We start from the raw sequence: 25,428 nt of genomic DNA, 5'->3' as shown, positions 1-25,428 counted from the left end.
GCCCGTTCATTCATTCATTCACTGCTGAAAAGGCCAATTGAACTTTTGCCCTTTTATCCCTGCTAATGCTCCCTTGGAGGGCCTCTTGTGGGGCCTCTGGGAACTTGGGAAAATAGGCAAGAGTATCCTCCAATCAATTGTGCAAAAACTCTGAAGACCTTTATCGGGATTTATATTTTATTTTAACTGTTGCCTTTGGGTTATACCACAGCTGAGGTGGAAATAAATCTTCTCAGTTGCCAGACCTAGCTGGTGTCAGGGGATCACAGAGGTCTGGAGCTGTTTTGATACAGAGTCCTGGTATTCTAGAAAGCAACAGGCATTATCTAAAATCACTGTTTGTTTCCTTTCTCTTCCAGTTTATAGCAATTAGGTTCTTTATGCTTGTTTACATCCCTCAGATACTACAGTATATCCACAACCTTCTTATTACTTATGAAGCAAACCAATATAATCCCAGTCTCTTGCATATGGAGCTCATAATGAATTTTCTGTTAAGTCACTATTTATTTAGCCATAGATGAAACTGATGCTGCCTTTGTTCCGGGAAAGAGTGAGTGTGAAAAGTTCCTGCTTTCCCTTTCTCTCTGATTCTCACAACCTTTTCCAACAGTGAAGGGTGAAAGTATTCATTTGCCTGTGCAAGCGCCAACAACCACAAAATCTCTCATTTAGCTGTGTGGCTGCCATATATAACAAAGAAGACACCGTACAGGGTTGACATATGCTGCTATGACTCCACCAGAGCAACGGGAAACATGTTTACTAATTTCATACTGATGTCACTTAAGAAAGACATTCACATAACCATAAGCAAAGGAAATGAGGTTTTCAAATGACTAAACTCTCTGCCTGCCTGCAACAATTTATTAGAAGCAAGGACTAATAAAGCAAGTTAAATGAAAAAACAGAGCAAGGGCTAACAAGTTAAATGAAGAAACAGAACAACTAAGCTAGCTTTCCCTTTGCTGGTGCTTTCCAGATGTGTTGGCTATGAAGATTAGGAATTGAAGCTCAACATATATGAAGTGCACCACTTGAGGAAGGCCAACTCAAACCAAAAAAGCAGTCATCTTTTGGAAATTCAGAATTTATATGTAGAATGCCTTTCCTTAAATGTTTGTATTCTCAAATATTTTAACAGATGCTCTGTGGAGGCCGTGGAATGGTGGTGTGATGAAAGGTAGTACAGCTCCTGGACTTTTTTACAGCAGGAATGATGACATCATTTGCTTCCTTGTCCTCAAAGTGAATGGGATCTGATGGGCCTTTCCTGTGGTGTTAAATTTCAAATAAGTCAGCATGAGACAGTCAGGGAATAAAGACGCAAGGAGAGGATGGATCTTACTTCTCTTTTCTTTGATGGCATTCCTATCTCAAAGCAGAAAATAAATAGTAATATACTTAATAGTAGTGCATCTTTGTACGATTGTTTGTACTTTTAGTTTAGTTTTACATAGCTCAATGTGCTTAACATTTTGAATCTCTGGAGGCTAAAGTAGTTCAATGGAATTTAAGACAGAGTGTGCTTTGAGTTGAATTTGACTTGATACAACAAACCTAGGAGGATTGTAATTTTCCGGGCACTATATGGAAATGAGTTGTCATTGCCATTTTCTGGATTTTTTTTTCCAAATTCTAAGTCTGAACCAAGAGCCCTGGTGATCTCCATCCAAATATAGACCAGGTCTGAATTTGCGTAGCATTTTGAGACCAGCCAGAGATGGCTAGGTCACTGGATGTGGCTATAAGTAAGTATACTAGTCATTGTTGGGGTATGATGGAGTTTTTTAGGGTTGCTTCATTGAATATAAATAATGCTAAATGTTAAAAAGTTAATGAAATTGTTTGACCATTGCTGGGACAGTTCAAAACTAGAAAAGAAAACCACTCAGTCCTTGTTTGTTAGCTTACTGCAGGATGTCCTTTCATTTTCTTGGGAACTGATTGGTGGTTTGCAGATTCTGTGTCTATCCTGGGTGGGGGGAAGTCTATAGGGAGCACTACTGGCAATACAAACACAGTGAATGGGTTATATAGTTCCAGGGTGATTTGCTATTTTCAGGCTTCCATGGAATTGTAATGTTTTTAAAAACAGTTCATTGCTAGGCCAACTATGTTTCTCTGCATTTTCTACTTCTGCAGTTCAGAAGATGAAGTTTTGCATGGACAGAGTGGCACCATGAAATATGTCCTGGCAGAAGTTTCAGCTGGTCAAGAACAAAGTCAGACACAGTTCTGTTAATGTTCCAGGTATGTTTTAGGGGTAATTGACTAAGTAAATATCAAAGCTGGTACAGAAATTAGAGATTGTATCATTATTTGTCATAGGCATACAGAAAAACTGCACTGGCTAATCATATTTTTCCAAGTGATTGAGCTCCTTCAGACCTAAACTTTACTTATTATTCTAACTGCATTGTTGCTTGGAACTGGAAATTGCCCTGCAAACACCACCTTACCAATTCAGAATGCAGCATCTTACAGCAGCGTTTCTCAACCTTGGCGACTTTAAGATGTGTGGACTTCATGCTGGTTGGGGAATTCTGGGAATTGAAGTCCACATATCTGCCTTACAGACTAGCAAACGTGTTGTCATATAAACTTTTGGAGCAGAGGATCAAAATGGTGAAGGCAGCCCCATACCATCACAACACAAAATCTGCCCCTTTTGTATGTTTGGGTGATGCCATGAGGTAAGAATTACCTACAGATTATGACCAATAATAAAGGAGTAGCTATGAGTGCTCTAGACATCTTTGCATTAGAATATGGCTAGTATAACCCCCTCCCCCCAACTTCTGTGTAATCCAGAGGAAATGGTGTTTAAATATTTGATGAATTCTAATCTAGCTGCTTCTGTTTCTCCATAAAATTGGTCTTTTATCATTCCTTTTCTTAAAGATGGTCACCAGATCTTGAGGCCATTTTTGCATTAAGGTTCATTATAACACATTCCATCTGTTCCATAAAGCATTTTGAAACTGTACTTGCTGGAACAGAAAGCAAATTTTGTCATCTGTAAATAAAATATTTCATATGCCCTTGAGTAAAAATGAAAAAAAGAAAGTAAAAAGCAAAACAAAATGGAACGTGGTTGCTGTCAAAAAAATCATCTAATTCTTCCTCCTAAAAAAATGATTTTTCTATATTTATATTCTGGTTTGGCCTGTCAGGGAAAAAACCACGTTAAACACGGGAGGCAGACACACCATAAAACAAGTCAAAGTTCTAAAAGCTTTATTAAATGTTAGTTCAATAAGCAAGTAAAATTCAACCAATAGGATACAAGGTACTCACTTAGACTCACACCGCAATGCAGACCACCCACTTAGATTCACATTGCAATGCCGACCATCACGAGCAAGCGGTCAGGTAGACAGCTTGATCAAGTGGGTACCAACCTCCTCATTGCAATCCTTTTTATCCTCAAAAACCACAAACCACAGACATGACTCCTAGGTTTAGTAACTGAACCATAACTTCCTTGGTGCTAATTTTACCATACTTTCCTGTTCTATTCGTCCCTGTCACGTCTGTTCCCATCAACAAGTCTGCTTAGTCTTGCAAGTTTACTTATTTCCTGGTATTGCCCTACAGGTCACATTTCAGCTAACTTGGCTTTATTAAATGCAATCAAAACTAACATTAAAACTTATAGAAGGCTACTAATAATTTTCCTCACAGGCCTGAGGCAATTTATTACAAACACACAAACGCACACACATTATTTTAGATGTTCTTCCAAGGTTGAATAGTCTCTAGTAAATTAGTTTGTGCACTCAGAGACACTAGCATTTCTTTCCACAGCTATATGCTTGCAGAGAAAAGTCAAATATATTTCTGGGGCACTAACTGAACACAGGTTTGGTTATAAATGATCTGGCGTAAGGCACATTATTTTTCTGAGTATCACATTTCATTTACTGTAATTGTCTCCTTGTTCCCCCCTGCCACTCTCTGACTGAAACTGTTTCCTATGCAGCAGTTTTTATCCTAATTGAGTCTCTTATTAATTCCTTGGAGAAAAAATGTTTCCTCATAATTAAGACTAATATGAGACCAAGTGTATCACATAAACTTAACTGGATTTGTACTTAGCATATTCCCAAATCTTACTTTAGAGACTCCGTACTTAACAGCCCTTGACTTCTTCATAAAAATGTAGGGCTCAGGGTTTAACTGATAATATATCTGAGCTGTGAACCAGGACATTCCACTTTCAAATCTCTCTGCAGCTATAGAACTTCAGCAGCACGTGTACTAAAATTAGAATGATGCACGAAGATTTGCATGATCATATATTTGTGCCTGTTTTAAGTGTACAAAAATTGTCAGCTGCTTAGAGTTCCAGAGGATTTGGCTGTATACAAGTTGAACAAACAAGTCTTATATCCCTAACTTGAGATTAATTTTGGAGAAAAACAGCCAAAGATGTCTGTAAAATGGATAGATTTTGGCCAGTCCGCCTGTGCTATGGGATAATACTGAACTATCTTACTATTATGCTCTGAATGCAGTTCTTTTTTCAGATAGCACCCAGGGTTGTTTGTAGCTAGTTAGTCCAATGTTAATTTAAGTATTGAATTTTGACTTTGGAGGAAAGCTGTTAGGGAAAAGCGGACAGGATATGAATATGAAATGTTGGGTGGTTGTAAAGGAATGTAGAATTGACCTTGGGCATAGAGAAAGAATCAGCAAGTCATTAAGGGGGGACTTGCAGAAAATATTACAAAGTCCTGAAAGAAATTCAAAATAATCCCACCTTGATTGTGTTTAGTATAAGATGGGATCTGCAGAAGCTTGGATAGGCTTTCAAAATGTGGTTATTTTATCTTACTACAATAAAGGGCGTTCCTGGAGCCCCAACCATGTCTGTTTCTTGAGCTGGCCTTCCTCAAAGGCCTGACAGTAGTGAACGTTCTTGTCAGAAGGAGAGAGGAAAGTGGAAGTGGAAGAACAGCTGAAAACAGATGTGTTCTAAGGGCAATGTTGGTGGAGGTACGATGAGAGCGAAGAGAGAAAGTGAGATAATGGGGAAGCCGTTAGATAAAGGCCACACGTAGACTATTTGGGAGATTATGACTCTGGTCCTTGCTGCTGGGTTGTGTTTGCTCATAAGCCACTGGGGAAAGAGCTGCACCCACCATTGACCAATATCTGAGCAGCTTAATTGTCACTGCTGGGGATCATGAGGAAATGCGTGGCTGCTGCCATTGTCAGCTAAGGGGCAGCGACAAGAGAAGTGCCAAAACAGAGACAAAGAGGGGTAAAAACCTGTGGGATGAACCACGGTAGCACCAGTGTGTTGAGAAATGTTGGTGTGGCTAAGATCAAATGTAGTACAAGATGTGCAACATCTTGTGTCCTGTTTTCACATTTCCTTATATACCTGTGACTTGACAGAAATTGTGGTTTCTGTTTTGAGAACAGGTCTGATCTTGTGCAGTTTTTCTTTCCTTTTTAAAAAAGTTCTAAAGAAATCCTGAATTCAATGTGTGATTTACAGCAGGACAAGAATAAGTAAATGGAAGGAAAGTACAGACTCTAACAATACCAGCGATGTAACTGTCATGTTCCTGTACTAATTTCAGTATCCTTATTGTTTAATGTAACTGTTAGCATGAAGCTTACCAACTGGATTTTTACTGGCCCCAAACAGGGCCATTACCACAAAGTGTCCTGTGAGAGGAAGGGAAAGAAGCCTCAGATGGACTTGTACTTTCTACCTCACAGTGTCACTGTTTCCAATTACTCTGTGGGAATGTTCCCCCCCCCCTTGGTTTTTCACTTATTGTACTGTATTTTACTGTATTTTTATTTACAATTCTTTGAATGGTTTGTAGTCTGCTTTGAAAAGACTTATCTAGAAAAGTGGAAGCGAAACAATTGTAATAAATGAAGATTCCGTGTGGGATATACGTTCAGTTAATCTTCTGGATGCTGCTGGTGTTCTCTGTTTCAGTCTATCAGGGTCTCGTTAATGCACTGGGTGTCGATTAAAATAAGCCCTTTCAGAAAGCAGATGAACAGAAATAGTTAAGACTAGCCATGTGCTCCCTCAGTTCTGTGCTCTGTCAAAGCACCCCACCTACCACTTTTGTATTATGCTCCATTCGTCAAGCTTAAATGCCCTTCGATCCCTGGCATGTTTCCAGTGTTTCCTCTTATAATCCTGGCCCTAACTGGTGCCTCTCTGCTTCTCTTCCTTTAAACTCACAAAATGGATAGTCCTCCAAAATCACCAAGATTAGCTTTAGGCTAGCTTGGGTTTATGAGAGGAGAAGAAAGAGCGAAAAGAAAAGAGCTGGTCAGTTGACCTTCTTTAGTATAGACAGGTCCTCCAGTCCTCCTGGCATGCAGAGCGCACGGCTGCCAGACACCATGTGAAATACAAAGCACAACACAGGCTGTCTCTGAATATGCAGAGTATCTCACCATGACGTCTTGGAAATCAGAGCCCATCAGTATATAACAGGAATAAGGAGACTCCATTCCTCCATTTTGAGAGCAAACCAGTCATGCATGGAGTACAGTAAGGTAGCTTTTGTATTAAATACATATTTAATTCCTCTGATTTATGCCCCACACCTAGGTCTCATCTTACAGGAAACAGGATATAAGCAAATAAAACATCATCTACCTTTCTTCTAGGCTAAAGCTGACTCATCTCATTATTGAGGGCTTCCCTCCATTTACTCAGCTTTCTTTTTTTTCAGATAAGCTTGAACCCTTGTACTCAGCAAGCTTCTAATCCCAAGGATCCACCAATTAGTGGTGGCATCCATTTTCACTTGGTATTTAACACATATTTTGGGCTTACGTATGTATTTCCTGCCTCTGGGGCAATTGGTGATAACCATATAATGTATAATAGGCAACAATACAAGACTGCATCATGAACTTAGCTTCCTTTGAGAGTGTTCAAGCTTGACCAAACAGAGAAAGGACGACTAGAATAGTGTGCAGTTACACAATAAAAGACTAGAATACTGTAAGACAATTCAAGGCCAAACAGGAAGAAGTAAACCATATTCAAAAATCAATATTCAGAGATAGGTACTAATAACAGTTTATTATATAGCATTGTGCAATATTGTAACTTAATATAACAAATATCTCATGATATGTTGACTGGAAATGAATCCAGTGTCTGTTGATATGTATGAGTACAGATTGCTTCATTTATTAAACACTATTATTATTTTTCACCTACCAGAGTATTTCCTTTAAGACCTATTGACCAAAATGTCTGCTAAATGTTTCTGTTCTCTGTAGATCTTAGAGGTCTAAGAACCCACATGGATGAGAGGCTGCCGGCTCTCCTATACAAGGGAATGGAAAACAATTGAGACTGAATGTGTTTTTCCCTAAAGCCAGCCATAATCATGGGAGAAAGAGAAGGGACATTAAATTGACTAGTCCTTGAGAATACAAATTATTCTATCAGCTAGATAAATGAACTGTTTAGACTGGCTTTCCCCAAGAATTCTGAATGATTTTCTCCCAACCATATGGAAGGCATCAGATTGAAGCTACTCCAGTACTTCTAGGAAGTCAATTACTAAAAAGAGAACATATTTTAAAAAGGTTTGATGGCAGGGATCAATCTCCTGAAACAAACACTGCTTGTACGGCAGAGTAGCTATAACATCTTTTCTTGAGATAGACGTTCCTATCAAAAATCTAGTTTCACAAAATCAAGAGCAAATGATTTTTTTTTAAACTTTCCTTTTCTCATAGTCACATCCTACACTAATCCCTTACAGTAAAGTATTTTGTTAGAATCTTACCCTCCTTTCTCTCTCTCTCTCTCTCTCTCCCCCTCTCTTTCCCTATATTATGTTTATTCAATTTCTTCAAAACAAATCTCCCATCATGAATGTACTGTTCCACTGCAGTAGACCACAAATATGATTTCAACCAGTCACTTATTTGCTGACTTCTCATTTCTCCCTTCTGATTCTCTTTAACTGGTGCTGCTTGAAACAAAGGGTGCTGGGAGAAAAGATGGACCACAAATATTTCAGCTAAGACCTCTAGCTCTCTATCCCATCTGATTTGCATGGAATGAAGATAAAAGTTTGTCTAGATCAGATAAAGCAGGTTGCTCATGCAAAGCAGCCACTATTTCACTTGTGCTGAAGGACTGCTTTTCAGGCATCTGATTCTGCCATCTCCTTGGTCCTTTGGAATAGTTTGCTCAGTAAACATGAAGACTCATTCTGATTAAAGTACACACATCAGAAACCAAAACTGGAATTATCTGGAATTCTGTAGCAATTTAGCTGATTCCACAAGAGGCGATAAAGTCCAGGATGTAATGTTTTATAGTCATAGGCCAAATGGATAATCAGGCTTTGAAGATACTTCTTGTGAGCTGTAACATTCTTATCACATGTTGACCGCAGATGTGTTGCTGCCATATCCTTGCTGGCAATTCACCAATGCCTGCACCAGGCTCAACCCAATCTTGAAAGCTGCCAGATAAATTGGCTGCTTTTCCTATTGCATTTACCCCGTTCCTCAAAAGTAGAGTCCAAATAGTGACAAGGAGGCAAATTTCACTCAGCACCATTATGATGAATAGGGTGTGTCCAGACTCTATAAATAATCACCGTGGTTGCTGGGCACAATACCAGTAACGTCATGATGACAATGGTGCCCAGGATGATTAGGACAATGACCCATATGTCCAAAATGTGCTTTGGAAGGAGGAGTTGGGTAGATTCCATGCTCTCCAAGTTACCCATCATCTTCCTGAGTTCCTCCCTAAGGCAAGAAGAAGGGAAAAAAAGTTACCAACTAGTCAGGAAGCAGAGCAAAACCAACAGTTCCAGGTTAGGATTAGTATGGTTCTCCAGAGATTGCTGAACAGCAACACCCAGCAAAACGCACCATTGACCATGATGGCTCAGTTCAAGCTGTAGTGCATTAATCCCTGGAAAGGACAGGTTCCAACAAGCATATAGACTTTTCTTTTCTCTACAGCAGACAAAGCAGTACTGGGGCTCCTTTTAAGCAGAGCAGAGCATTTTTCAAAAGACTTACATACATTTTCACTTCTGTTATAGAATCATATAAGTGTTTACAGAATTACATCTTTAAAAGTGGAAATACCTGGTTTGTGCCAGCAAAATTACATGAACCTAATGGGATAGATCTCTTTGAGGACAAACATCTGTCCTTGCACCATATGAAATCTGATGTAAGTCAATGCAATGTGACTTCCTAAATCACTTTAGTAAACCAGATTTCCTCAGTCTGTTGCTCTCCAGAAATGTTGGAATTCAAATTCTAGAATTTGGTCAGTATGTTTGCTTACCCATGCTGGTTGGAGATGCAGTATTCAAGTCCAGTATATCTGGAAGTCAGCAGGGCAGCCTACATAAATATTAGAAACCTATACTCAAATCCCTGATTCTCATTATCTTCCTGAACTACCTAACAAAGTTGTGTGCCTCGTATGAGGGACAGGAGGACAGGACAGGACATGCTAAATAAAGAAATAAATCAATGTGTGTCTTGTAGAATAAAATGGATGCTGTTTATTTCAGAATACCATATCTCCAGTTTTCTCTTTTTCTGAAACTGTCAATACTCTGTATACTAAACAACTACAAAATGTTCTTTTCAACAGGAGACTCTGTGGGGAGTGGAAAACTGTGTACTCTGATACCCTTCAATAAAATATGCTGTAAAAGTATTTATTATATGTAATTATTATTTTAATTAGCCTTTGGTTTTATAATCTTATGGGGGATGGGGAAACTCTGCCCTTTCAGTCAACATACTGCTTTGTAACTGAACAGAGGAGGGACAGCTGTTTTAACAATAATGCCTTCAGAAAAGGCATGTGGTATTGGCTTTTTTTTTAAAAAGGTGGTAGGGAGACTGTCAAATGGCAGCACCCCTAAACAAGCAGAAATTTAAAAGACATCAGAGACAACTGTATTAATTCAAGTAGTATTAATATAAGCATATTTCAAATTTCTTTGTAAGAGATCAATTTTAAATAAAAAGTAAATAATAATTAACAGTAATTTACCTGATAGAAGAAATTACTTTTATTATTTAATTATCTTACTTTCAAGCATTTCTATTCTTTTATGAAGCAGAAAGTAATGCATTGTTCTGATTTTCAAACTATTTCCTCCCAAAAAAGGATAGATTAAAAGAAAATTGCATGCATGCAAAAAAAATAAATAAATCCCATCTCATAATGGCAGGAATTTGTGCCATCAGTTTTCAGCAATCACAGCCCGAAAGACTTCCCAGGAGCACAGAAAGAACTGGCCCCTCTTTTAAAAATAAGTGAGTCGCTGTACATTTGATGGAATAAAAATACAAATGGCAATTCATTAATTTAAAGATTTGAATAAAATATATTTGATTTAAAGAACAGCAGAAAACTGGAAGTAGATAATTGGTCAGGGGATCAGAGTAAAGAAGGACATTCACCTGGCAAGTATATTCCACGCTATTAATGTCAACTTATACTTTCTTACTATACTTCAGAGATTCATTTTGTGATTCTAAAATTATGATGAAGTACTGGTGAGTTGCCTCAAGGCTTTTTGAGAAGTGGGGGTTGCCAAAATATGTAGTTTATATCAGTTTCTGTCATTACAATATACAAGAGACCAGACATATGACAGAGAGTTTAGCAATGATTTTCATCCCATTGCATTAATTTTTTTCAGAGCCAAGTCTTCTATACAGCTCAACTAATAAGAGTCAGGTTGTAGGAATCTTGAAGTTCGAATTTAAAATGATTCTACAATAAAAAAAATCATTAAAAGCTGCAGCAAACTTCCAGTATTGGATATCTCTTCTTCCTATCAATGTACTGGTAGACTGTAGGTCCCTCCAAAGGCTAGGCTGGTTTGGGATTCTGGGAGTTACACATCCAACACATTTGGAGGACACCAGATTGAGGAAAACAGGCTTAGATTAGAGCAGTTAATTTTATACTCCGATCCTACCACACCAGATGAAGGTGCAGTTCTGAGAGTGAGGTGAAATAATGTAAGTTCCTTATTATCAAATGACATTATAAGTGGGAAATCATAGTTGGAAGTAATATCATTGCCAGTATCCTAGGTTACAGTAATGCTATTCCAGAAAACTATTTTTGGAAACTTCAATGTATTCCCATCTTGCACCTGATGGAGATTCCTAGATTTGGAACCCCATCAGAATAGCATACTGCTATAATTAGGAAAAGAACCCCAGAGAGACAGAAATTTTGGTAATCTTGAAGATTCATGAGATAGAAGCATTTTAGAACATTCAATAATTGTGATATCTTCAGAAATTACTTTTTAAATTGTCTTTGCTTTTCACATGCAACACAAACATTTCTGAACATAGACCTGCAGACTATAGATCCAGAGGCTCAAAGGCACAATCAGTACTAGCCCTTCCTAGCAGCCACCCGACAGAAAATTGGCTTTATTACTCCAGTTTTGTAAACTGTGACACTACTCCTAGCTAAATCAGGATGACATATCTGTGTAATACCTCAGATATGAAGGCCAGATTCTACATTCTGAACAGCAAAACAAACAAACAAACAAACAAACCCTTTAATTGACTTTGGGCACTGAATATGTACTTTTCTTGACAGCAATAAAGAAATTTGTCATTGTCAGCTTCCAGGATGTTTTCTTCAATTTCCTAGGTAACCTACAACTGTAGGCTTCCTAGGTCCTGATATCGTTATTTATTTATTTAGGATCAGCCAATGTTGGCCAGGAGTTGCCATCTAGATGGTATACAACTGCAAATAACTACAGAGTACTAATAAAGCACTGTATCCATTTTTCAGTTGCCTAAAAAGTAAGTAAAGCATAGGGCCTGGTTATCTGAGGGACCGTCTATCTCCAATTGTTTCTGCCCACCAGGTACGTTTGTGCAGAGTGGGTGCGCTCCAGTTCCCCTCTGTTAGACGTTGTCATCTTGTGGGACTGAAGAAGCCTGCCCTCTCAGTTGTGCCCCTGCCCTCTGGAACAGCATCCCCCGAGATAGGCATAACTCCTGGAGTTATGGAAAGGGTTATGGAAAGAGTTATGGAAAGCCCTGAAGAGTCAGCTCTTCCCAGGCCTGAGGTTAACGTATTTGTGAAAATGTCATGTTTTTATTGTTTTTAGCCCAGGCTGTCATGTTCTGCTTTTTTTTTTTAATTGTTTTAACGGTGTATTTGGATTTTGTAAGTCACCCAGAGTCCCCTGGACTGGGCAGCCATAACAAATTTAATGAACAACAACTACAATAACATTACTCTTATTGTGTTTTCAGTCCAGCATTGCACGCTAACCATAAGTATTCCTGCTGCTTTAACCATAATTTCCCACATTTAAAATTTTGCTCCAAAGTCTTTCTCTGTATGAAACTCAGCAGGTGTGGATATGAATTTGCAACTAACAGAAGGAATATTTTTATTCTGTGAACAATGTTATTTAGAGATATTGCTAACAGCAGAAGAAAGCAATTTTAAAATGTAATGTACATCTAAATGCATATATACAGTTAAATAAATGCCATTTCTAGAAATTTATGTAAACAGTATAGTTGTGTATGTTTATTCAAAGTAAATCCTGCTGACTTCAGTGAACTTTATTCTTATGCGGGGCTTGCAGTTTTCAAACCTGCATAGGACTGCAATATAAGTCGTAGTTTATTTTATGGTTTACTTTATTTTGATATACTGCCTTATTTAAAATATACAGAATCCAAGGTTTCTTTTTCAAATTAATTTTCCTCAGTGCAATTAAATAAGGCAATTAAGCTTTTAATATGCTTAACACACATATTTTATCCCGTCCAGCTCACAAGTCATCTAAAGCTGAATTCTGCAGTGTCACCATCATCACGTAGCCCTTGGCTCTTGATGGCTGAACAAATGATAAAAAAGAGGGCACAGCCATAAAAAATAGACACCAGACTCTGCTTTAAGGCTTAGTGTTTTGGATTCACTTTTAAATGAACCATATTTAAGCAAGCATGGCTTAGAACCACGTGGGACCCAAGGCAGGCTTCCACCAGCTATTCAGGGAGTCATTGATTATTTAATACCATTTACAGATCTCCTGATTTTAACCCCAAACATTCCTGAGAGAGATCCCATTTTTTTTAGCTGAGCTTAACATTACTAAGTTGGTAAGAAATGTAGCAAGAAAATGTTAACAAGAAATTATGATGTTTTTGGAAGGATAACCAGATGTGTTAGAAAAGCAGTTCATGAATGATAACATCCCTGTGGGCTGAGATTTGGGTTCAAATTTCACCTGAAAAGTTATTTTGTGATTTCCTATTTCCTGTAGCTGAGACATGCTTTTGATGAAGAATCTTCTGGCACACTTATGTTAAAGTTGAATGCCATTTTCACAGTATATGAGAAAACCCAAATATAGTAGGCTCAATTTCCAGTGAAAAGAATTAGCGCAGCCATTACTGGGAACAACTTCTTGTCAAGCAGAAATTAGGTCAAAGTGACCTTGTATAATAATGACCAACACTAGGCTCTGAATCCTGGATAATTTTTTCATGTCAGGAATAATTCATAAATTAACTAGTTTCATTCATACTGTGATCTTACAAATATCTACTCAGCAGTTATTGTACATCCCAGGGAAATATAGATACTACCTATAGGATTCCAGCCTCAGATTTTTGGATCCGTCTTGACTTCACAAATAAAGCAACAGGTGTAAATGTTCAGTACAAATTATGATGACACAAAAATGGTGAAAGATGCGTTGTGACATCATGATTAAGTGCCTGCTTTTCACACTACCACCCCCTTTTTCAAGCAAACACATAAATTACCTGGTTTGCACTGTGATGCACATTTTGTCATTCGCTTCCCCATCCCCTGTGTCCTCAGCAGAAACTTATGCTAACAGGAACTTCCCTCCCTTTTTGAACCTTTTCTCCTTGCTCATGATAATCCTGATCCATGTCAGGATTCTGCACATTTACGCCGTAGAAAAGAAATATATAATGGAGAGCTTCATGCTACGTGATGAATGTAATATACTGCTTTACCTTGCACTGGAATGTTCTATCGATTTAAATAGATTTAAATCTGATTAGCCCATAGATCCAACAAAAGGCATACAATAAATAATTTGTGATTGTGATGTAATTGATTTAACAGATATGAAAGAAGGAGACCTGGGTACAAATCCCAGCTCAGCAACAGAATTTTTTGCCCCCGTCTCTTATTTTAATATCTTCCCAGCTTCATTGGGATAAGTTGTTTTTGAAACTGTTTACACTTTATAAGCATCTTGGGGGAATAATCAAGAGTCACGTAAAACCAATTCATCTTAAGCAATGCAATATGAGAAAAGTTTTAAATATTAACTTTAACTGCACTCCTGAATGAAAAAAGGTCACACCATTTCTCTTGCCCCTCCGGAAAGCAGTCAAGACCTGGCTCTGCCAACTGGCATGGGGTGCAAAAAAGGACAACCAATCCTGGGGGTGGCTAGCACCTTGAAGATGCTCCCATATGTTAACATCTTACTGACCATCAACATCTTGGAAGATATTATTTGTGTATGTGTTTGGTTTTTTTATTCCATTTTTATTGTATTTTATATTGTTTTACTGTATTTTAATATTTATTGCTGTTTTATTGTGAACCGCCCAGAGTCACTTTTTGTGAGATGGGGGGTATCTAAATTTGAAATATAAATAAATAAATAATAAATAAAATTTGGCAATTTCAGAATTTGAGCAAAACATCAGATTATGGAGGCTAAAAATCAGAGGAGGAGCGGTAAAGGTTAGGTGACACAGAAGTGGGTGCCCAAATACATTATCCCTGGTAATATCCTGAATAATCCATTTTGTGGAAGTGGGGAGAAGAAATATTCAAAGATTCATATCCTTCCTCTACTCTAAAATGCATTATGTGGTTTTGGACAAATCCCTGGAAGGGTTTGCAAGGTATGCTGTCATAACGTAGCTTTTTTGTTTTGTTTCGGCTTAGTTAGTCGTATTAATTACCAATGTGCTTTATTAGCAATTGTAGTTTGTCAACCATGATTTATGGCTTAGTTGTGTGAACCAGCCAATTTACATTATTCAATAAACCATGTTTAAACAATCCATGGTTAGTTGTAATGTGTGATCCTTGTTAATTATATCTTACCATAACATAAAACAAGGGCATTGGAATGCAACTATACTCCTCTTAACTGAACAAAAAGATATAATATATATTACAGCTTTGCAATGCTTTGGATTCAGTTCCAAAAAGTTGCTTCATTTTTTAAAAAAGAACTTATAATAAAATATACCATGTGCATCCTGTGGTGAGATGAACTGGTTAAATAGCTATTCTATAGCCCACTCTCCCCCCCCCCCTTTTTAAGCTCTAAACTGAATAATTTGATGCCACTTTTGCAATTTCTCCTCCACAGTTTGCTGGAACTTGTGACTTTGACGTCAGAAAGAGCAGGTAAAGCTGGAGTCAGGATAAGTATTCTCTTAAGTAATCGAGATCAAAGATAACATTGTTACATCAAAGTTTGTGTGGATTCAAAGGCCAGACTACACTCAACTTAATGCCTCAAAGAAATTACTTGTTAAAACATAGGCAGTTTGTAAGAAGCCTGCAAGCAAATCCAAAAATGAAGAAACATCCTACTTTGAATTTTCATATTTAAGAGCAATTTATTCATATCTCAAAAGTTTATTAATTGACTGTGTTAACAACCATCTCACTGGGTTGTGATTTAACGAAGTCATTCTAACAACTATGTTAGGAAGACACAGCTATGAATGCACAGCTACTAGTATGCAAAGGGAAACACAGCTACACTGGATCTGTTGCTCAGATTCATACTTTTCGCAGCCAAGAGCCCATAGCATTTTCTATGAATTTGGCAAAAGTCGCCCCTGGAAATAAACTTAATTTGAATCTAAGCTTCTCTATAAAGCTCATGCAGATGAAAAGAGAATAGAAAAGCCTTGTTGCCCACATCTTTGCACACCTGGATACTTCTAGAGCACTTTTGTGCCTGTTGTGTGGGCCCCGACAGGCTGTTTGTGTATTGGGAGCTGTTTGTGTTTGTGTATTAGGGATTTCCTGTGTCACTCCTGCTTGGTCTGCTTTGATTTGATACATGACTAGTTAAAAGTTGAACTATAGTACCCTTTGCCTCATTATAATAGCAAAAAACACAGCCCTGGGAGTTAACATGAGGTGCTAATGAGCCCCTCTCATGGCTTTTTATGGGGTACACAGTTGTAGTACATGTGTGCATGATGAAATACACCCATGGATTTGTTTTAGCCAATAAGAATTGTGATGAGTGTTACCTGCTTAGTCAAATGTATAAAAACCTTTGGGCAACACCCCTTCGGGTGCTCAATTTGGATTTTGGACCCAAGTGCACCTCTTTGCTTCTGTACATAAAGTGTGAAAGCCTTCCCTCTACTCTGGACATAATTTGGCTCTCTCTTGCACCAGGTAAAAACAAGTCCCAAACAGTTGGTCACCCCATGGCCAACAGTTGCTAGGATTTGAAAAGGGGGTGCACATGTACTGAGTTATAATTACAAAATTACTTAGAATTGGGAAAGTCGATAGTAGGAATAATAGTAATTATGATTTTAGGATAGAGCACTTTGTTTATCCAGTGACAGCAGTCAGCAGCTAGTGATTAGAAGAGTTCCCATTAGAAGTTATACAGTAATAGGGCTCTCATATCTGAGCTGCAAAAATCCTGACAATAAATTGATGATAAACAGAAATTTCTACATCTCTTTGCTTCATCTAGTGGCTATTTGGAGTTCTTGAGTCCAGATACTGATAATTCTCCTAGCAGTAACATCAAGATCAGACTTAGTTAGGACAGAATCATAGAGCCCTCAAGCCCCTCTGGCCCTTAGTTAGGACAGAATCATAGAGCCCCTCTGGCCCTCAATAGTAGTGTAAACCCATCCTTTGAAGTAGTAGGAATTCTGCCACTGTAGCCTTAACCCTTTCCTTAAAAATCTTCTAAGAAAAAGTTCCCTACCTCACAAGTCTGATGTTCCACTGTTAAATGGCTGATGATTCTTGTTGCAATTTCATCCAAATACTTTTTTCCCCTTCATTTGTTGACATGAAGGATTTACTTTGGGTCCTACTCTTAAGAGCTACAAAACATCAGGTTGCTTATCTTCGTTGTGTCAGCCCTTCAAATGTCTCAAGATAGTTATCACATCACTTCAAGCTACAGAAGCTCCTTCAGCCTGTCCTTGTGGGAAAGAGTGTGCCCCTTATATTCTTTGCTACCTCGTATTTGCCAATTGCCATGTTTTTAAATAATATAATATGTAGTAAATACTGAGTCTTCCTCCAGATCAGTCTTTATGCAGTAGCTACTGATAGACAGAACTCTACTTGTTTTTTCTCTTTGACTGATAGAGTTGTTGCCCATGAATGCAGTAGCTGAATTAATCTAATGCAATGCAGAGCCAATCAATTGTTTACTTGCCACAGGATAACCTTTAGAGTTTGCATGTAAAAAGATCTAATAATTGAACCGTGTCTAAATTTCTTTAATGCATGTAGCTCAGAAGTAAATCCCACTGAGTTAAGTGACTTTGGGACTGGATCCTTAAGCAGAGGAAGCATAGAGATTTTTTTAGCATGTTTAACAGCCTGGCCTTGCTGCAGTACTTTTCGTGGCTTTCAACTTATTTTCAGTGCTCCTGGAGAAACTTGGAACTTGGAGCTCTTCTTCTTCAACTTTTCTCTCTTGTTCAAATAGCATCTGTTACTAATTAAAAATGTGTAAAGTGATGTGTTATGGGATATTCTAATAAGATACACAGCCATGCAGTTAAAATAAGGTATGCAAAAGAAAAATAAAATATATGTATCCTGTGGTTTCAAAAAGATACTTACATTTGTATCCATTATTGACTCTCAAAAGCATCTTATCAATGCTGCTTAATACAACATGCTAAGCCATAATTTATGTGAGCACAGTTTCCCAGAGAAGCTGAAACTGGTTGGGTTTAAATCATGTTTTACAAACTACAATGGTTGGCTTAGCAGGGCTGAACTAAGCTTACTACTTTTAGGGCCACATCTGCTCTTGTACCTTGAAAATAGCAAAACCAATGCAGGGTGGGGATTGTGGCCCATTTGTTAGGACTTTCCTTTATAGATGGAAACAAGAGAAAGAAGCTTCGAGTGTCCAGCTGGAGAGAGAGAGAAGTACCAGCCTCCCAAGTTGCTGCTGCAATTTAGTGAGGGGTAAATGAAGATAATCCAGTGCTAAAAATGTTGGAATTCCAGAATTAAAAATTCAAGAAAAATGACCCATCTTTTCTTTCAAAGATGTTTTGTTAATGGCAGAAAATGATAAATTGACTTGCTTATTAAAAGAAAACTCAAATAATTATTACCTTAAAGAATGGAAACCATTGATGGACTATTTGCAAAATGCAGGCGAGGCGAAGCTTACATGGGGATTTGAAGATTAGATTATAAATGTAATGGGATATCTTTGACAAAGAATTATTCCTACTTAATGCATTAAAAACTAGCACTTATGATACTTGTATTATTCCTAAGACCAGAGATAGATTGGAAGTTATCTATTTTTCATATCTTTTTTCTTTTTCTTTTACTTTATCTCACCTTTTCTTATCCTTTTCTTTATAATTTGTATTTTCAATTTTCTTTTTCATTTCTAACTTTTAACTTTGTAATTTTAAAACTCCAATAAAATATTTTTTTAAAAAAGATGTTTTGTTAATTGAATAGAAAAATGGGGGGAAGGGATTGTAAAAACTATATCTACAGATACATGGATTTAAATTCCCCAAATGCTCAGAAATGGCCTTTTCGGCTGGAGAATTCTGAGAGCTGAAGTCCAATATTGGCAGGGCATCTATTCTGCATATCTACATATTACAGAATGAATACACACACATATACCCACCCACACATATACCCACCCACACACACACACACACACACTGCATTCAAATATAAGATGCATTTCTGAACTAGAGAGATCTGCCTTCATGAGAATTCATGGCATTGCTTATAAAACTGCTGCTGGCCCATCTCTGCTGTTCTTTTGATTCACCTCTTTCTTCAGAGGTGACCGTGGTATGGTTACTTGCTTTGACACAGGCAGGCATGATTGCCCAGTTCAGGTATTGTCCTAACTAGTCCAATATATCTTGGAAAGAAGCAGCATAGAAGAAAGAGCAACAAACTCATACTAGAAACTTCCAGTAGGAAATTAAGACCAAATTGCTGCCAAGCATCATCATAATGAAGCAATTGGAAACATGCCCCCTTCTCTAGCAATTCTAGCAATATGCTAGACAGAAAATGCCAATGCAAATGTATCATTCAATAGGAACGATATGCTATTTGTGCCTTAGTGTGTCTTAAACTAATGGATAGGTATACATTCCTGATTTCCCCCAACCACAAGGACAACATCTACACAACACTACCATAAACATCCTAGTGAGAAAGGATCTTATGGGGCTTTCTTCCCATTGATTACCAATCCTTTACAAAATAAATCCTTATTTTTTCCTTATGCTTCCTACCATAGCAATCCCTGGAAGCTTATTCTCACTGTACAAATGAGTAACTGAGGCTACAAAAGAGTCCAGTGTGGGCTGTGAAAGCAAGTCAAAAGCCTACATCCTTCTGAACCACAGAAAGAATCTGGTAGCACCTTTTCTAACAAAACTTTGTTTAATCAATACAGCTATTCCAATAGCACCAACACAGGCCCAAAGACACAAAGGTGAGAAGTGCTATCACACGTTCATCATCTTATGTGATACATTCCATCCTCTTCCAACAATGCCCCTCTGGATTCTACATAGGACAAACAGGACAAGCTGGGCAAAAGAATAAATGGGTACAAGTTTGACGTCAGACTCAGAACATGGACAAAGAAATATCACAGTATTTCAGCCTCTTTGGATCTCAAAGTGACCATTTTGGGAAAAAGAGACTTTAACAGCGTCATTGAGCAAACAATTGAGCTCATATACATCAGAAGGTTTCAGGCTTTCTCAAAAGGCCTCAGTGAACACAATGAGTTTTTAACACATGACAATAGTTAACTGATAAAGTAATTTGTCTCATACATAATTTGTCTCATACCTAACCTGCAACTGCATAACCAACTATCTTCTCCTCCCTTCCCCGCCCCTAGCCACTCTATGTATCTGATGAAGTGAGCTGCAGATCACAAAAGCTTATGCCTTTAATAAAATTTGTTAGTCAGAACCAGACTCCTCCTGATTTTTGGCTACCATAGGCTAACACAGCTCTCCTCCTACAGCACCTTTTGAACCACATGAACTTTCAGTCATCCCCTTCGTCTAATAGAAACCCTTGACACCCAAAGTGGCATTCCCTCACCAGATATCCTCCAGCTGTACAGGAGTAACAGGGAGATGCAGTCCAATACATGTGAAAGGCACCCAGCTGGGGAAGGCTGACCAAAAGCCAGTTGCCAGAGCCTTCGAGGAGTCATTGAGAGGCAACTTCAAAGAAACCCCACAGCACAGAGCTGGTGCGTCATAGCAAAAGACATCTAACCAAAAATAATTGGATAGGTTTGCAGCACGCAATAAAGGCTTTCAGGAAAAAGCCCCATGGAGGACATTGAACTTCTTTAAAAAAAGAAAACAAAACAGCTGTAATCCAGCATCTAAAGACTGCATCAGCATGTCATCAACCTATATGCCTCAAGGCCTGTATGTCTCAAGGTTCACCTAGAAAAAAGCTTGTGGAAATATAATAGCCTAGAGAGCTTGTTTAAAGGGAGCCAGAAGGAACTCCTGACCACCCTATCTGGGAAAGCTGACCAAAAACTCTCACACCAGCACGGGGAGTTTCTGAAAAGCAGATCAAGTGGCAAAGATGGATTTTTTATCACATGCAGTTTCCCGCAACCGAAAAATAGAGAAATGGCAATCGTGCAGACGGGAAAGGAAGTGAGGAGGTTGTAAAAACAAGAGATCACTTTTGTTTAAGGAATCACCCAGTCGTCCAAAACTACCGTAGTTCACTCTTGATGGCTAAGAACTACCATTCCGACACCAGCTTCTGCTCACCCCGAAACTGCACGCAGCGATACGAATCAAACGGGAAGAAAAGCACAGCTAGCTCCTAACTTACTTACACAAGCTTCTTGCTGGAGATAAGCCGCCCGCCCCTTAGGCTGCATCCACCCGCCTGTGAGCAAGACCCCCTCGCGCCCAGAACCACACCTTTGCCACGGCTTTCCCACATCTGCGCCCGCCCGCCCCCCCCCCCCCAAAATCACCTGCTCGGCTCGCGAGGTGCGGATCAGTGGTGCGCGAACCCCTCGGCGCACCTCGGCGGGTGAGGTCGTCTCGCGAACAGGCAGGAAGAGGCGAGTTTCCGGACGCTGGAAACGTCCGCCGCCCGACCTGATGCTCCCCTTCTCAAGAAACGAGTTAAGCTTGCGGTCCGCGCCGCAGAAGGCTTGTCTTGTCCCGCGTACAGTAATGGAATAGTTCTGTTTAGCTTGGCAGGCAGGCTGTGGGGGCTGGCTGGCGGCTGTTCGTAGCCCTGGACCTTCCCCTCCAACCTCAAGGCGAGAAAAATGAATTCCAAGAGTTGAATTGCTCTTGTCTGCCTGGCTTCGTCTGCCTCATTGTGCACCAGGCCACCTAGTGGTGGACAAATTCGTGAAGATGCCCCGAAAGGTGCTTAGTGCCAAACGGCGGTGGGAAGGGGCGTGATTGGCGATGTGTCATCAAGTCGGTGTCGACTCCGAGATAGATTTTCTCTAGGACGATCTCTCCCTAACCTGGTCTTTCAGGTCTTCCACCGGTGGACCCGTCACTACTGTAACTGAATCCATCCATCTTGTGCTGGTCGTCCTCTTCTTCTTTCCTTCCACCTTTCCCAGCATTAGTCTTGTCCAGAGAGTCACATCTTTGCATAATGTGTCCGAAGTAGGATAATTTGAGGCTGGTCATTTGCCTCGGGTGAGAACTGAGTTGATTTGTTCAGCGATCCATGTGTTGGGGAGAAACTCAAATGATACCAAAGAATGAAAGAACGGAAAAGTATACCTAAAATAATATTTTGCATTCCACTTCATTTTCTTTCTCTGCATGGCCTTGTCATCATTTCCTACCACCTGCTCTAATATAACTTTTATCAATTTAAAGCAATGGTAGGAAATAGCTGTTTATTTAGATACTTATTCAGTTAATTTGTGTATTGCTTCCCATATCAAAGACAGCTCAAAGCATGGTACAGGAGGCATTTCAAGAGAAAAGGTCAAGAGTTTATGAAAATGCATGTGTAAAATGGAACAACTGGAAGAGGAAGCTTGTACTTTCCTGGAACCTATAACTATAGATGAAGGATAATGATTCATGCTTTCCAAAGCATATGGTTTGGTGCCAAAAAAAGCAAAATAAAAGAAAAACCAAACATTCTAAAAAGACTCTCTTTTTGCTATTCACGACTTAATATTTTTTCAAAACCTTAGTTCCCTGAATATCGGTAAGGGTTTCAAATCACTGTATTTAATAGCAGTGCTTAAATGGCATGTGTCTGTGCACATGCCCACACAGTAGAGGATGGGAGATACTTAGTTCCCAGACTCTATGGCATCCAGATATTGAGAGATTTTCAATAAATAAGTGCTAATTTAGGCAATATTTTGCTGCTTCTGCTGCTAACCCCACTACAGAACAGCCTTCAAGCAGCCTGGAAACTGGCTGTTTCCTTGACTAGAATGATGGCAGAAACCCTTTTCTAGGTTCTCTGCCAATAGTTCTTCCTCCCAGCAGGAAAAATGGGCTCTCCTACAGGGATTAAAGCCAAAAGCAGAAATAGCACCCAACTTTTACCCTGAGCCAAACATTACCTGTCTCATCAGAAGAGGTGCTGGGGTGATGCCCCTTGGCCTGAGACAAAGAAGTTTGCTGGGCTTCTGAATCCCTGAGTAGTCATTATTTTCAATAACAATCAGGTGCCAGGCTGTTCATCTTTCTTTCTTTACCCCATTGCATCTCCAGAGAGATGAGCTTTGCTATTCATCTAGAAAAGCACCCCCCCCCAAAAAAAACCCTTCTCCAGCTCTGAGTCTTTGGAGGCAGGAACTTGTTTGATGAATTCCAGAAACAAAGAGTGAGAGACTGATTCAGGAAAGGCTGACAACCAGTAATAAAATGTGTTTATTGTAAATAGGTCAAGAAGTGGTTGGGTGGAAGGTAACCTGTCCTAATGAACCAGCCTCCACTCTGTATTGTAAAGGTAGTAGGACAATATGATGCTTGTCTTATTTCTAAGACTACAGTACAGCCTTTCAGAATAATTTTTGCCTACTTTAGTGAGTAACCATGATTTTTATTCAGCTCCTCCAAAAGGACGCTTTTAAAACCTTCATCTCTATGTTAGTTCATGATTCCTAAAGACTAAGGAAGGCAGCTGTTAATTTAGTCCTAGTGTGAGTGATGACATCACTCTTTCTCAGAGCATATTTTGAAGTTACTTTCCATTATGAATAGATTAGAAAGGGATAAATACATACTGTATTTAAATGCCTAGAACACTGATGAGCAATTACAGGTTCTGAGTGATGGCAAAAACAGTTAGAACTCAAGAAGATAATTTGTTCTTTGTGCATCTTTCTCAGAAATCAAGTCATATGGAAACCATTACAGCTACATTAACAAAAAGGAGATACTGTACTGTTGAACTGATTCCCAGTTGTCCTTAACAGAGTTATTCTGAATAAAACTTTGGGACATGAATGAAGCTGAAGTAATTCCATATCAGATTCCCAGAAAGAAAGATAAAAATCAACACTGAACACTTTGCTAGAATTTGTCTATGATCTTAAGCTGTTTAGTTTGCTGAAATACCACAGAGGCATCATTCATTATGTTAAAAATGATACAGTTGTGGGAAACTGGCTTTCTTTCTTTCCTATGGAATATTCCACCAGAACAGTTAGCTTCTCTTGGAATATTCCACTGTTCTTTGAAATTAAAGGGCCCAAGAAAATTCTTCTATTCTGGGCTATGTCTCATGATGAAATGATTGTGCACACACACTCTATCAGAAAAAAAAAAGCAGTAACAATGGAACAATGGTAACAGCTTCAGTTTTCAACAGCCCCTTCATACTACAAATGTTGGGGGAAACAGCAGTTGGCCTGCGGCTGTACAAAAACAAAAAACAAAAGTAGTCACACAAAAACACAAAAACAATTCAGCGTCACACTATTTCTGATACAGAAATGCAGCCTCTGGGGATTACATGCTTAGCTAATACTTAAGCACATGTGTTCTTTTCAGGAGGGAAGATTTCGTTTTCTGACCAAACTCATATTCTGCACTTTAGTCTCTCATGTAGAAAAGAAGATAAAGTGTTCCTATGGTTGCTTTTCTCTTTACAGGTGGCAAAAAAACAGCAAAAAGAATTTATATATTATTTTCCCTTGTAAAATAAAGCAACTATAACAAAAATATATTTTCCTGATTACACTGAATCATACATTTCCTAATTTGGCAGTTCCCCAGATCAACGCCAACAGATGCATATCTGGTTCAGTTTAGATGGCCAAAGCACATCCTCTATAAATTAGAAATGAGAAGAGCACTTTTTTCAGCTGATGTGATCTTCAACTAGCATAATATTGTAGCTTATTTAATTTGTGATAGAAGAAATTGTATCTTCTATATGTACCATGTGAACAAGTGAGTGGAATTTGAACTCTTCTAAGTAAACTACAAGAAATAATAGTAATGATAATATAGCTGCCCTCAGCTCTAAAGTTCCATTCAGATTTTGAAATACTTTCTGTGTCATATACAGTTGCAAGAAAAAGTATGTGAACCTTTTGGAATTTCATGGTGTTCTGCATTAATTTGTCATAAAATGTGATCTGACCATCATCTAAGTCAAGAGTATTGACAAATATAATGTGCCTAAAATAATAACACAAAAACAATTCTGATCGTTCATGTCTTTATTGAGAACAACCATAAAAACCTCATAGTGCTAGTGGAAAAAGTATGTGAACCCTTGAGTTGACCTCAAAAAAGCTAATTGGAGTCAGGTGTTAGCATACCTGGAGTCTTGTTAAGAAAATGAGTGTGGACTAGAGCTACGTTGACTGATAAAAACCACTCAAACTTTTTGAGTTTGCTCCACACAAGCAGAATATGCTTATGTGAGCCATGCCTCACCAAAAAGAGCTTTCAGAGGATCTATGATCAAGAATTGTTGATTTACATAAAGCTGGAAAGGGTTACAAAGTGATTTCAAAGACCTTAGAAATTCATCAGTCTACAGTTAGGCAAACGATCTACAAATGGAGACACTTTGGGACTGTGGCTACTTTACCAAGAAGTGGGTGCCCAGTCAAAATGACCCCAAGA

The 25,428-nt window shown here is 38.6% G+C and overlaps 1 protein-coding gene across 3 annotated transcripts in view; it reads right to left on the bottom strand.

The window, feature by feature from the left end:
- Positions 1-3,223: 3,223 nt before the first annotated feature.
- SMIM3 (small integral membrane protein 3) overlaps positions 3,224-25,428 on the bottom strand; it is a 25,038-nt gene continuing 2,833 nt past the window's right edge. Inside the window, exons 1-2 of one of the 3 annotated variants that reach the window (XM_025163952.2) lie at positions 21,324-21,936; positions 3,224-8,772 (exon numbers count right to left, since the gene is read on the bottom strand). In XM_025163952.2, the coding sequence (XP_025019720.1) occupies positions 8,565-8,756 (192 nt within the window). In that variant the 5' untranslated portion in view covers positions 8,757-8,772; positions 21,324-21,936 and the 3' untranslated portion in view covers positions 3,224-8,564. Of the gene's footprint in view, positions 8,773-20,413; positions 21,229-21,323; positions 21,937-25,428 lie in introns of those variants that run through there. The other 2 variants (XM_025163954.2, XM_088133858.1) reach the window with 2 other exon arrangements.

The sequence above is a fragment of the Python bivittatus genome, unplaced genomic scaffold, assembly GCF_059951505.1.
Source record: "Python bivittatus isolate LINGU-HERP-01145 unplaced genomic scaffold, Pbiv_v1 ctg000080_np1212, whole genome shotgun sequence".
Taxonomy (NCBI): Eukaryota; Metazoa; Chordata; class Lepidosauria; order Squamata; family Pythonidae; genus Python; species Python bivittatus.
Note: the sequence above shows the minus strand (reverse complement) of the source record. Positions and strands in the feature narration are given on the sequence as shown.